At 38.9% G+C, this 14,877-nt stretch overlaps 1 protein-coding gene across 3 annotated transcripts in view; it reads right to left on the bottom strand.

The window, feature by feature from the left end:
- LOC109081719 (solute carrier family 2, facilitated glucose transporter member 4-like) overlaps positions 1–14,567 on the bottom strand; it is a 74,798-nt gene extending 60,231 nt beyond the window's left edge. Inside the window, exons 1-4 of one of the 3 annotated variants that reach the window (XM_042728374.1) lie at positions 14,297–14,567; positions 12,720–12,815; positions 6,691–6,851; positions 4,457–4,581 (exon numbers count right to left, since the gene is read on the bottom strand). In XM_042728374.1, coding sequence (XP_042584308.1) covers positions 4,457–4,581; positions 6,691–6,851; positions 12,720–12,815; positions 14,297–14,329 — 415 coding nt within the window. In that variant the 5' untranslated portion in view covers positions 14,330–14,567. Of the gene's footprint in view, positions 1–4,456; positions 4,582–6,690; positions 6,852–12,719; positions 12,816–14,296 lie in introns of those variants that run through there. The other 2 variants (XM_042728375.1, XM_042728376.1) reach the window with 2 other exon arrangements.
- Between the last annotated feature and the right edge of the window lie 310 nt (positions 14,568–14,877).

The following is a 14,877-nucleotide window of genomic DNA, read 5'->3' as shown; positions in this document are numbered from 1 at the left end:
GTCATGGCAGTATTTACTCATAAACTAAATCACAACCTGTTAAGAACCATCAAAGAATCTCATCACCTTAATTAAAAGGGGTCAAAGCCTAGAAGCGCATCTAAATAGTTAACAAGCGGTTACTTGCATTGGTTCTGTAGTTGCTGAGTAAAGTGTCCCGGTGCATGTATAATGTGTAGATTCCTGTTGAATCCTGATAGGAGTGAAACCTTCGTCATTTCATCCATGGGTTGACTGCTCCGAAGTAAATCAACAAAGTTGCTGAAAACTGCCAGAAGATCGGACTCCCCGGAAGGGGAGTTGTGAGGTGTCCAAGGTGATGGGTGTCTCCAGGGAACAGCAAGTTAAGAGATTTAAGAGAGACGCCTTTTTGGTGTGGAAGAGGTTTTATCTGGTTTCCCAGTAACACCCCTTTTGGTTGGATTGACCAATAACAAGGCATATAATTTCAGCAGGAAAGTGTTTCTTTGTCTCAATGACACCTGATTTGCATATTTTATTAATGGAGTGATTAACTGGTTATCTGGTAACCCAAACTATGGTACACATAGTATGATGCATTATAGGCTCACATAGTAGAGATATTTAGCTAAGGCAAACCGAGAGGTTTAATTAGGTACCAAGAAAGATATGCAAGACAGATAGAAACATAAAGATACATTCTTATGCTTGAATATAGGCACTTAGAGGTCAACTAACACGACTAGAGAATCATAACTATGCTAATATGAGCTGGGAAACATACAAACACACAGTAACATATCGTATACATTTGGAATGGCTTATATCCTGAGTTAAATGCAAGAAGGTTTGTGTGTGTGTGTGTTTGTGAGAGCTGGCTGCTCAGCCGGGCCCATTAGGTGTCTGGCATCGAGGGCTATCTAGTTATCTCGGAATGTGTTTGAAGTTGGTTGGGAGACCTTAAAGAAGGTCTGCTCAGTATCTTCCAGATAATGGGGGTAAACCTTGCCATTAAGCACTCATATAAATGTATACTATGGGGCCAGATTCTGTAATTTATATGCAAATGTCAAAAGGCTAAAGGAATCCCTACAACACAAAGCCCAAATGATCGTACATGATCTTAAGCAGATGCTACATTGTTCCAGATTCTCTGAATCTTTGGATGATATTATGTACTGTAGATGATGATAACTTTTCAAACTCTTTGCAATTTTCCTGTGAGAAACTCCTTATGATATTGCTCCACTATTTTTCGCCACAGCATTGGGGGAATTGGTGAATCTCTGCCCATCTTGACTTCTGAGAGACACTGCCACTCTGAGAAGCTCTTTTTTATACCCAATCATGTTGCCTATTGACCTAATAAGGTGCAAATTGGTCCTCCAGCTGTTCCTTATATGTACATTTAACTTTTCCGGCCTCTTATTGCTCCCTGTCCCAACTTTTTTAGAATGTGTAGCTCTCATGAAATCCAAAATGAGCCAATATTTGGCATGACATTTCAAAATGTCTCACTTTCAACATTTGATATGTTATCTATATTCTATTGTGTATAAAATATAAGTTTATGAGATTTGTCAATTATTCCATTCCTTTTTAACTCACAATTTGTACAGTGACCCAACTTTTTTGGAATTGGGTTTGTATAATGAATCTCTATTATAGATCAGTGGTTCTATATTTTGTCACGCTGCGCTGCTTAGGAATCATAAGTTGTTTTCCCTTATAAGGATTCTAAGCTTTGGGCACACTCCCTAACTCTACCCCCACAATGTCATCGTCCATCACGATGTTTCACTGTAGACATTGTCCGATGCCAAATTTGTAGAAATCGCCCAACCCTAGTACTGACACAAAGTTAAATGATTTGCAACGGTCGCTTTGTCACGTCCAGTGTACAGTAGTGCTGTTGTGGTGCGACACGCAAACTGTAGAGTCTGGTATAGTCACAGTGAGTGAAGCCGAGAGCAAGATATGCCTCGTCATATTTTCTGCATTTAGCTTTTGAATGACCAGCATCTTCCTGGGTCTGTGCGACATCTCTTCCCTTTCACAAACCGATCCATCTCCCATTCTAAGTCACAAATGTGTACCATTTCCATATTATAATTTTAAGATCAAAGTCTCCAGTAATGAAATGCACTGTAACACTGTTACTGCTTGAGTAATTTCAATGTGCCATTTTAAAGTACGTTCATCTTATATATGCTTTCAAACATTTCTGCGTGTATCCAGGTTTTGACAACAAAACCCGCCCAATTGCTACTTACAACTAGACTAATTGCATTTCGAGGGGGGTCCATCGGTATTCCAGGGCAGCGGTTTTCAACTCCAGTCCTTACGACCCCCCCCCCCCAAAGCCCCCGCACTGCAAATTTTAAATGTTTCTCTTATCACTTCAGACATTTGTTCTGTTTGACCGTAAGTGCCCTGCGAAGTGGACATCACTGGATACCATGATTCCAATTCGAAGCGAGCATGTATATTCCATTCAAAGGACATTAAAGTGTGCAAGACGAGAATTTAAATTGTCTTTATTTACAGAGGTATATTATGTCACACTTCTCTAGTAAGTTTCGTCTGTGTGTGAAGACGCTGCAGGCAGCATTGCCAAGTTCAGCTCCAACCACATCATCAAGTTTGTGGATGACACAACTGTGATAGGTCTCAACAGCAACAGCGATGAAACGCACTAGAGAGGAAGTGGCACAACTGGCTGAATGGTATGGGATTAACAACCTGTCCCTCAATGTGGAAAAGACAAAGGAGGTTGTGATGAACTTTAGGAGAAAATCTGTTGATCACCCCCCACTGACCATCGACAGCTCGACTGTGGAGAGAGTCAGCAGCACTAAATTCCTGGGGGTGCACATCACAGAGGATCTCACCTGGACCACCAACACCATGTCACTCTCCAAGAAGGCACAACAGCACCTACACTTTCTCCGCCGGCTGAAAAGAGCAAGTCTCCCCCCACCCATCCTCACCACATACTACAGGGGCACCATTAAGAGTGTGCTGACCAGCTGCATCACCATCTGGTATGGGAACTGTAGTGCAGCAGACCGCAAGACCCTCGAGCGGACAATGAACACAGCTGCAAAGATCATCTGTGCCCCTCTCCCCTCCATCCTGGACATTTTCCTTACACAATGCTCCAGCAAAGCCAACAGTATCGTGAAGGACACCACCCATCCCTCATACAGTCTCTTCCAGGTCCTACCATCAGGAAGACGGTACCGGAGCATCAGAGCCCGCTCAGCCAGACTGCTCAACAGCTTTTCCCCCCAGGCTGTGAGAGCCCTGAACTCAAATCACCCCGCCCTCCTCTGAAACCCCGCACAAACCCCTACCTCCTGAAACATGGACCATCTCACCTTTTCTACCCCCCAACCTTACCACATCACAGAAAAACTGAAACTTTTTTTTTTTGTGCAATTCGAAGTTAGCTACACCACCCGTGGTCCTGTGCAAACCACCTGTAGTAACACACTCTCCTCTATGCGCACTAGACACTTTTCACTTTTGTGAAGCATTTGTATAGTCTGTATTTTTTTTAGTTTATGTACTGTATAGGTAAACATCTAAAATTTAAAAGTACTGTATATTTATAGTCAAAATCTGTCAGTAGGCTAGTTGTGTTTAGGTACAGTATTTATGTGAAGCAATCGTATAGTTTGTATTTTTTAGTTTATGTATAGGTAAACATTTATATATAGTATATTTATAGTCAGAATCTTTTAGTAGGTTAGTTGTGTGTAGGTTTATACTGTTTTACTTCATTGTTGTATGTCTGTATTTATGTAGCACCATGGTCCTGTGAGGCACGAAATTTAATAATAAAGCTCAACTTGACTTGAACTTGACTTGAATATGGGCAAATCTCAAACATGTCCCTAAAAATCCTAATCATCAGTTGACTTATTTTAAGATGATTCATAGGATGTATCTCACTCCCAAGAAGCATCATTTAATTAAAATTTCCGCCTCCCCTACATGTAACTTTTGTTCTAATGGATGCATAGGTACATATATGCATATGTTTTGGGACTGCCCTGAAGTCAACCAATTTTGGAGACAGGTTTCCACAACTTCCACAGGACATTTTGGACTTGGAGGTAGCTTGTTGCCTGAAACTTTTGCTTCTAATTGATGAATCCCTTTGCACTTTCTCTCTAACTCAGAAGTTGTTGTTTTTCTGTGGACTTACGGTTGCTAAAAAATGCTCTGTGCTGCTGGATGTGCTGCAAACCTCCACTCTCTAGTATGGACTCACTAGATGCAGTCGTTTCTGGGCATTGCAAATATGAAACTTTCAGTAGCAAGATTACAAAATCTAATAATTTCAGATGAAGGAATATTTAAGAATAAACTGTATAATTAAATCAACTTTAATGTACTCTTTTAGTATATCCTATAATATATCCTAAATACCATTTATATGTCCTAGATACCTTGTTTGTAGTTTGTAAGAAAAAGAGTGAATGCTTACCACAATATGCCCCAATGGTAAAGCGTCCTAAAATCATCATTTCAAATGACCTGCTGATTTTGGACATTCCCATCAGGCCTCCACCAATAAACGCAAGGACATTATTGATAAGCATTGCTTTCCTCCTAGCATTAACAGAGAACATCAAATAATGTACATTTATGTAACAAAAATTGAAACTTTTGAATTTGACAATTTCAAGAAACAGAATAGAAATCCCATCAATTTCCTCCATATACTGAAAGGACATTTTGTCAGCTCTGCTGACAGTATGTTTTCTGATGTTCTGTAGGTGAGTACAGGTGTGCCACCCCAATGTTAAAATAATTTTGGATTAATTAGATAAGCAATAACCAGTCCTTTCTTAAACTTTTCACTTGATGGTATGGTTTGCATTTGCCCATCCCCGTCCTGCTTTTCTTCACTCCCTCCTTATTTTCTTTCACTCTCCTTCTTATTTAATCACTACACTATATATATATATATATATATATATATATATATATATATATATATATATATATATATATATATATATATATATATATATATATATATATATATATATAGTTATATATTGTTATATTATATTATTGATACCTTGAAGCTGATGATGGTTTTACAATGGTTTTACAATCATTAAACAAATAACAAAACATAAGAATGCTGGGCCCGGTTCCCCGATAACGCTCACTCTTAGCGTGCTAAGAAGACTCGAAAGATATAGCTTACCAAAGTTGTTTATGTTCCTAAGTTTGTTCCCCGAATTGTCCCTTAGGAAGCTTCTTATCACGCTGCCTCTTACGTTCGACGTTGATGAATAAGTTGGCTGAATAAGGTGCTGAATAAGTTGGCATCGATTGCTCAGGAATCGATTTTCAACTACACGCGACGGTGCATTACGGCGTTAAGAAAGACAACACATTCTATGCAAATAAAACATTCCTCAAATTATTCCAGTAACATTTATTTTAACATAGTTTAAGTTATCCATAAAATATAGACTATTAATTAAATTATCAAATTGTCAGTAATGTGTTCACACAATATGTTGTGACGGGTAGACGAACCGGGTATCCCTCGCTAAACATCCACCCTCCTTATCCCGTTGTGCCACTTGTGCCGCTTCCTGACATGGGTTTAACGACTTATAAAAATTATGTAATACACTTTTATATTAATGGTAAGGTACTTTCCAATCAGAATTCCCCGGATGTAATCCCCGGCATGGCGCAGAAGGGCGTTGGTGACAATGTGGACGCACCTCCACACCGAGGTCTTGCTTAGGCCGTAGCCCTCTCCCACGACCTCGATGAAGCTCCCTGTAGCAAAAAACCTTAGCGCTGCAAGCAGCTGGACTTCAGGGCTTAAAGCAAATTCCGCCACGTTAGCCTGGCAAGCGCAGGTCTGAGAAGTCCCAACATAACCAAAAAGTGTTAAAGTGTGTTTCACATTTCTACTGTTGGAGAAACAGGATTAAACAAAAACACAAAATGCATCAAATTTTGCCGAATAAAAAAAATTGACATGGACTAAATGGCTCCGCGGCCGGCGCCATCTTTGATTCAATACAAGGACACGTTGAATCGCTGCCATAATTGGTCGCTTCCTGGACACCACCATGCTTACCCATTTATAGATCTTAGCCATTTAGAGACAAATTGTTTGCCAGATTTGAATTATCAAAAATGATTGCCAATTTAAACGCTTTAATGACATTATGAAATAGCCTAGGCTAATTACCACCATATTAGTTCTGATACCAAATAAAGTCAACTTCATAAATAGGCCTGTATCCATTGCGAACATATTTTATTATTAGTCTTAAAATGTCCATAACATAAAATCATTGTTGAGCCACAACATTTTCAACATACCATAGTTTGACTTGTACTGCGCTGCGCTGATTTCTAAAGACTGCTACAATGGCGGCGACTAGCTTCTTGAGCTCAAACAACGTTAAGAGAGAGCTTACAAATGGTCCAGACCAACCTTACGAAAGTGTGACTTACAGAAGATATACTTAGCGTACGAACGTGTCGGGAATCGTGCCATAACGTTAAGAGAGAGGTTAAGGAATAGGTTAAGAACTACTTAGCGATAAGAACATTTTGGGGAACCGGGCCCTGATCATTTTTATTGATGTGCTACAAGTACCGTTCCAATTTTAAGTCCGAACATTATTTGTTTTAGAATTCAGTTTTATATATAATAAACGTCAATACAGAGCTGACCTGCCAAAGAACTCTGAGAGGATTCCGACAGAGAAGGAGGACAGCATGCCTCCAATGGAGAAAATGGCAACAGAGAGTGACCACAGAGATGTCAGAGTTTGTGGAGGGATTGGTTCTGCATATCTTTCCATCCATGTTGAGTTATAGTCCTGCTCAATGATCTGAGGTCAGACAGATAGAGAAACAAGGGAAGACAAGAAGATGTTGACATGATGAAACATTAGTACTCCTAGGAACAATTCATCCCCATATCACATTCAAATTCTTATGCTACAGAACTAGTTAATTTTATTTTTTATTTTTTATTTATTTTATAATTTTTTTTTCTTTTTTAATGAAATTTATTCCTGTGATGGTAAAGCAAAGTATATATTTACAAGTCCTGGCACGAGAACAGAGAGATTTCCAAAATGTGACCTTTAGTAAATAAGCTGTATGTTATTTTGGTTTCATCTGTGGAAATGTCACATCTAAATTTTCCCTCTCCCATGTGCCCTCAAAGCACACTCTAGAATTAGATGTTCTTGATTTGCTGTAAATTGTAAGAGGTAAACAAATGTTTCCACACTTTTGAAGCTTATAATGACTCATTGGAGTTCAATAATAATAAAAAAAAAAAATATTAAAATGGTATAAAAAATTATTTTGAGGGACTGTAGACGCACTTGAAATGATCATAGCTGAATATTAAAATGTTATATAATATAATATAATATAATATAATATAATATAATATAATATAATATAATATAATATAATATAATGTAATATAACATATGAGCAATATCACACTCGTAGAAGTGAGATGTGGCTGTATATCGGCACGGCTGTGATTCGGCTGTAGGTAATCACAGCATGCCAATAAATGAGCAATATCACACTCATAGAAGTGAGAAATGGCTGTATATCGGCATGGCTGTGATTCGGCCATAGGCACGAGGCCACAGGTAATCACAGCATGCCGATATACTGCCATATCTCACTTCAACGAGTGTGATACTGCGTTTATACAACAGTTTGACTGCACAAGTGTGTAAATAAATTAGAAACAACAATGGAGTGTCTTTAAAAGCCCTCTTTTGTGCAGAACTACTTCCTTCCACCACAGATTTAAATCTAAAGTTGACAATTTAACAGCTGAGCCCCAGTCTCCGTTACTAATTCCAAAACATCACTTTAGAGCTAGTAACGAAGGAAGGTTGAGTTCTTCATTGAAAGCTTCTTGTATTATTGTAGTAAAAGCTTGGTGTATTATGTAAAGTATTATGAGAGAGATGGACTGAGCAAGTGTGATTACAATCTGATACAGCATCTCAGTCTCCTACACACAATAAAACATAAGTCTGAATGTTCACTGAGGAAATATCCTTTTATCTGTTAAGATTGATTTCTGATATAGTCGCTGCTCAGTGCATTTCTTAGCTGCGTCGTTGTTGAATGTAAAAATAACTTCTGTTTACAAAAGCGTATTTTTCAGTGTAAAAGTCTTTACTGCAGTACTGACCAAGCAGCAACCTCCTGCTCTCTCCCGTGAAGCCAACAATGAAGTGACTAAAACTACAATTCATCGACTGGCCACTAGAGGCTGGCTCCAAAAGGGAGTCAATCCTATAGACTCCCCATGTTAAAATGGCCAACTTTTCAGCAGAAAAAAAAAAAAAAAAAAACATGTTTACAGCCTGGTAAAAAAATTAATTTTGGTTTATATAGCTAATTTTGCCCTTTCTGAGGGAGGTGAATTATTTTATAACTTATCCATTTAAATTATATTAAGCCTTAAAGTTCTGTATAATTAAGGGCATGTCCACTTGAGATACAGGTGGATTGCCGCTGCTGACACTGCCATTGCGCTAGATGGGCATGGCTTCAGCAACCAGCTCCTGCCTTTTTGCCCATTTTCGTTGATCCGGGAGTGACGCGCTGTGATGCGCTGCCAAGATTGCGATGGCCCCCTCCGCCCACTTTGAACTTCAAAAATGTTCTTCAGAAAACTACAGGTGACATCACAGACACTACGTTCATGTTTTTATACAGTCTATGGTATTGACTCATAAAAACAGTCTCTTGTAGCCATCTAATGGCAGAACAATGTAACTAAAATCACCATTATGAACACACGCACCATTGCTCGGTAATAAACACTATATTATACTATTATTATTTATATAAAATATTATTTATTGAATGATCATATTTAATAAACAACAACAACAGCCATCATAAAAGTTGCTAGGCAATCCAGTCAACCGTACAAAGGCAGCACGATATACCGCATACAGCACTGAATTTACATAAACATGATAAGATTTTGCTAAAACTATTTGCTCTGGAATATATCAGAATCAGAAAGAGCTTTATTGCCAAGTATGCTTGCGCATACAAGGAATTTGTTTTAGCGACATAAGCTTCCAGTACACAGAGACAACAACACACAGTCAAAAAAAAAAAAAACTTTGCAAATAAATAAGTGTATAACCAATTGTGCTATAAATGATAATGGAATAGAATTGAGTAAGATGCAGGGATGTACTAGGATGGAGGGGTAACAAATAAATATAGGGATATTGTACATTTTTATTGCATAAGTGGGGAACATTTAACTGTTCATGAGGTAGATTGCCTGGGGGAAGAAACTGTTCTTGTGCCTGACTGTCCTTGTATTTGCAGCTCTAAAGCGCCGGCCAGATGGCAAAAGTTCAAAGATGGGGTAACTTGGATGTGAGGGATCCAGAGTGATTTTCTGAGCCCTTTTCCTCACTCTGGATGTATACAGATTTTGAAGGGTGGCCACGGGAGCACCAATAATCCTTTCAGCAGTCCGAACCATTCTCTGTAGTCTTCTGATGTCTGATTTTGTAGCTGAACCAAACCAGTTATTGAAGTGCACAGTACAGACTCAAGTTGAACTGGCAGAACTGTGTAGAACTGAGTAGAACTGTTTCAGCAGCTCCTGTGCCAGGTTAAACTTCCTCAGCTGGCGAAGGAAGTACAACTTTTGTTGGGCCTTTTTCACAATGGAGTCAATGTGATTGTCCCACTTCAGGTCCTGACAGATGGTTGTTCCCAGGAATCTGAATGACTCCACTGCAGCCACAGTTCTGTTCATGATGGTGAGTGGGGGGAATGCAGGGGGTCCACGATCATCTCCACTGTTTTGAGCGTGTTCAGCTCCAGGTTGTTAAGACTGCACCAGACATCCAGCTGCTCAACCTCTTGTCTGTAAGCAGATTCGTCACCATCCTGGATGAGGCTGATGACTGTAGTGTCGTCTGCAAACTTCAGGAGCTTGACAGAAGGGTCTTCAGAGGTGCTGTCTTTGGTGTACAGCGAGAAGAGCAGTGGGGAGAGAACACATCCCTGAGGGGCACCAGTGTTGGTGGAGCAGCTGTTGGACATGAATTTCCCCAGTCTCACTAGCTGTTGCCTATCTGTCAGAAAGCTGGTTAGGAACTAACTAGAGCTACACTAGAGCTAGAGCTAGGAACAGAGAGCTGGGTCAGATAAGTCCCTGTTTTGTCCAGATGTTGCAGGATGAAGTGCAATCCCATGTTGATTGCATCATCCACGGACCTGTTTGCTCGGTAAGCAAACTGCAGGGGGTCCAGTACGGGTCCAGTGATGTCCTTCAGATAAGCCAGAACCAGTTTTTCCAACGACCTCATGATGACAGATTTTAGAGCCACAGGTCTGTAGTCGTTAAGTCCTGTAATCTTGGGTTTCTTTGGAACGGGGATGATGCAGGAAGGCACTTCACACAACTCCAGAGATCGGTTGAAGATCTGTGAAAAGATGGGGGCCAGTTGGTCAGCACAGGTTTTCAGACAGGCAGGTGTAACACCATCTGGGCCTGGTGCTTTTCTTCTTTTTTTTCTTCCTGAAGACCTAGCGCACATCATCTTCACAGATTTGAAGAGCAGGAGGTGTGGAGAGGGGGATTGCAGGAGGTGTTAACGGTTGTGTAGAGAGATGGTCAGAATGGGTGTTGGGGGTTTCAAATCTACAGTAAAACTCATTCAGGTCATTAGCAAGTCGTTGATTAGCCTCAGTGCAGGGGGATGGTGTTTTGTAGTTAGTGATGGCTCTCAGTCCTCTCCACACTGAAGTTGAGTCGTTGGAAGTAAACTGGTCTTCCAACTTTTTAGCGTAGGTCTTTTTAGCCACTCTAATCTCTTTGTTCAGTGTGTTCCTGGCCTGATTGTACAAGACTCTGTCCCCATTTCTGTAGGCATCCTCTTTGGCCTGACGAAGATGTCTGAGTTTTGCTGTAAACCATGGCTTATCATTGTTGAATGTTAAAATAAGTCCTGGTAGGAATGCATATATCCTCACAAAAACGAATATAGAATGTCACAGTCTCTGTGAGTTCGTCCAGATCGGTGGTAGCAGCTTCAAAAACACTCCAATCAGTGAGGTCAAAACAAGCTTGTAAATCCTGCTCTGTTTCGCTGGCCCATCTCTTCACAGTCCTTACTACAGGTTTAGCAGATTTAAGTTTCTGCTTGTAGGTTGGTATAAGATGAACCAGACAGTGATCAGACAGCCCCAAAGCTGCTCGTGGAACAGAGTGATATGCATCCTTTATTGTGGTGTAACAGTGATCCAATATGTTACTCTCTCTGGTGGGACATGTAACATGCTGTCTGTATTTTGGCAGTTCACGGGAGAGATTGGCTTTATTAAATTCCCCAAGAATTATAAAAACGGAGTCCGGGTGTTGTTGTTCTGTCTCTGTGATCTGATCAGCGAGTTTCTGTAAACCCAGGTGCTTGTGGAGGGAAGTAAACACTCACCAGAATGAACGAGTGAAACTCCCGCGGCGAATAGAATGGCTTGCAGTTCACAAAGAGCACTTCTAGATCTAAGCAGCACATCTTCTTTAACACAGTTACATTTGTACACCACCATTCATTAATGTAAAAGCATGTCCCGCCGCCGCGCGATTTCCCTGTTGATTCTGCGTCACGATCTGCTCTAAACAGCTGAAAGTCCGGCAGATGGAATGCGCTGTCCGGTATGGCGTCATTCAGCCAGGTTTCCGTGAAACACAGAGCAGCAGAGTGTGAGAATTCCTTATTTGTCCGAGAGAGCAGAAGAGATTTGCCAGTTTCTCAGCGTTCAAAATCCGCGCTTCCTGAGTCTGACAAGCGCTCCAGCTCACTTTCCCCATCTGCGCTTCTTGAAGCGTTTGATCAGCGCCGCTACTCCTCCGATAACAACGTTCAGTTAAACCGAAAATTTAAATCCGGTAAAAGATCTTGTGGTGTGTTCTGCCGAATGTTCAGCAGTTCTTCCCTGGTGAAACTGATCGTGTTTGTTAAACAAAAAAATAGGAAAAACGAACAAAAACAGACTGCAGCTCTCCAGTTTGCCACACCTGCACTAGAGAGACATCAGAACCAGCAGTAAATTTCAGAAGATCTGGCCACGGTGAGCCGCTCTCGGCGGGTGTAATGAGCGCTGAACGGCCACTGGAGCTCACGTCTCCGAAAATGTCAAAGAAATTTTCAAACAGACGTTATCTTTATTAACGAACTGCATATTTGATGTCTAAGCAAGCACATTCTCGCCTAAAAAAAAAAAAAAACTCTTAAAACTACATTTTGTGACACAAAACAGTATTATTTTTAAAACTATTGTGGATTTGGGCATCCGCCATGACACTCGCTGTGAGAAATACTGCAACTTCGGCAAGCGGAGTGAAGAGGTCAAGGAGCACTGTTGGACTCTTATATCGCACTCCTATCAGCCAATTAGATTCCAGAACCAGAAAGAACTGTTGTATATAATATAATATGATATGATATGATATGATATGATATGATATGATATGATATAATATAATATAATATAATATAATATAATATAATATAATAAAGACTTTGATTTAAATAATAGGTCACTGTTCATAAATATAGTCACAATCATTTAAACAACATACCCAGCTGTTTTGAAATTAAGCTTTAACAATACAGTTATAATATGTCCAAAATATCTATGAGCAACTGATTTAAGTATAGATGAATTATTACCTTCTGTGGAGCATTGACGACTCCAATGTTGTAGCCAAATTGAAGGGAACCCAGAACAGCAGTAAACACTGACAGTGCGAGGGTTCCAGTTATTCTCTGCAGAACACCAACATTTATCATTTTTATAACTGCAATATCATAAGTCCATTGAAGAAGAACAATTTTAATTTTAATGTTAGTAAATGTTGAAATTAACATTCACTATGATTAAAAATCAAAATGATTGAACTTTAAAAGTACTTTTATTGTTAATTCTACTTTTGTTGTTAGTTAACTAATGTACAATTGGAACTATTCAAATATAGTCAAATGTCAAAATGAAACAGATACAAATCTGTAATGTAACAGTTTCTAAAAAGGAGGTTATTACAGCAATACTGTCATCCTCAGACCTGTCTATCTAATATTATAAATATGTATTTATATTGATAAATATTGTAATTCTATATTTATACATTGGACTAAAATGTGAATATATATTTAAAATTGGTGTAGATAAACATGTAAGAGAGATATTGATGGTGATCTTCAGGGACATAATTGCCTTTATAGCAATTGTCTTTATAGCAATATGTTAAACACTTTAAATGTTGAAAGTAAAATATGCATCTGATTACTCTATTTTAATTTTTAATTAAGTATTGCAGCTTTTTAAGCTATATACTGATTTTGATCTGTTCTGTCTGTCATGTATTTAGAGGTAAATGGTTAACTTTTTTTTTTTTCTGGCATGACCCAGCTATTTTGCGATTCGGCTACAATGTGTTTTGTAATGATACATGAAAACAATGTCAAGAGAGACAGTATGTCTGCAAAGCATTTTTATTTTTCAGTTTCAGATAAATAAATGTTTATGAACAACTCTTTTTTATATATGAGATTTAAAAGCAACATACATTTCTTTAGTAAACTGTAAATACAGTAAATGTTTACAAAAAAAGTTTTCTTGCTTATGTCTACAGGTATACTGTACTTTTGCAAATATATGCAAAATGTTAAAGTGAGGTCTTTACACTGGCATAATAACAATATTGTTGAGGTTGGCAGTTAGTGGTGTCTCAGGGTCATGATTGCTGTCATCACACCACAAAGTGTGGTACCAACAAGTCTTGGTATTCAGCTAGTTACTCTTTTTCATTTAAAGTCTACTATGTGACTGCAATGCTTTTACTAAGTACTTCTAGGTCATTTAAAGTCATTTAAAGATTTGACCTTGAAACATGTGACCATGTACATACTTCCTCCAACTGCAATGTTGTCTTTATTGCCATTTAATACTCTCGCTGGATCACAATATATTGAGACAACTTTATTATCTTACCAGAACTGACAGAAGTTGTACATCTGAATGTGAATGTAATATTTAATCAGACACATTCTCATAATCTATTATTTTAGGTTTTTAACAGCACAGCCATTACTGTAAACATAAACATACTTTTGTTTTAATTATAAGCAATTAAAAGTTGGGTTTAAAATGTTTTTGTTTTAAAGATTAAAGTTAAACAGTCATCATCATAGTGTATCGCAGATCACACTATCTAACATACATAATACATAATATATATTTCCATTACCTCCCCTCCCAGCTTCTGAAACCCAGCCGGCATGACGCTGAGCGTGCAAGACTTAAAGTTTTGGTCCTGTTTCGCAAGTCTTCTCCAAACAATATTATTCTAAAGCACTGATCTGTGAATTTAATTGGTCCTTTTAAAGAAACACATAGACAAGGACTAGACAAAAAAGTATAGAAAATGGATCTAGGCTCAAGTGTTACTCCAGTGTCTATAATTTCCTCTGTGACACATGAGGTTTGAAAAGGAGGGCATGGGGACACATGCTCACACACTCTCCACCCGCATTTATTTTTGAAGTTTGGGCTGAGGCGGAGGGGAAGGGTTTAGATCTATGTGAAAAGTGTAGCAACAGTGACTAGACTTTCCATTAGCTCCAGTCCTACAAGGTTGGTTTGTCGATGCACAAATTGTCCTTATGTGTCATTGCGTAAAAGAGTAAGGGTACAGTAGCATGGCTTGCATGAAGTTTTCTTTAGCTCAGTTTTATTAGTTTTTATGTCTTTGCACAGACCTAAAGAGAAAGACACATTGAATTTTGTGCAGAACTGAGACTAATTACTATAAAGTTAAACATTAATGCA

This window comes from Cyprinus carpio, chromosome B7, assembly GCF_018340385.1.
Source record: "Cyprinus carpio isolate SPL01 chromosome B7, ASM1834038v1, whole genome shotgun sequence".
In the NCBI taxonomy this organism is placed as follows: Eukaryota; Metazoa; Chordata; class Actinopteri; order Cypriniformes; family Cyprinidae; genus Cyprinus; species Cyprinus carpio.
Note: the sequence above shows the minus strand (reverse complement) of the source record. Positions and strands in the feature narration are given on the sequence as shown.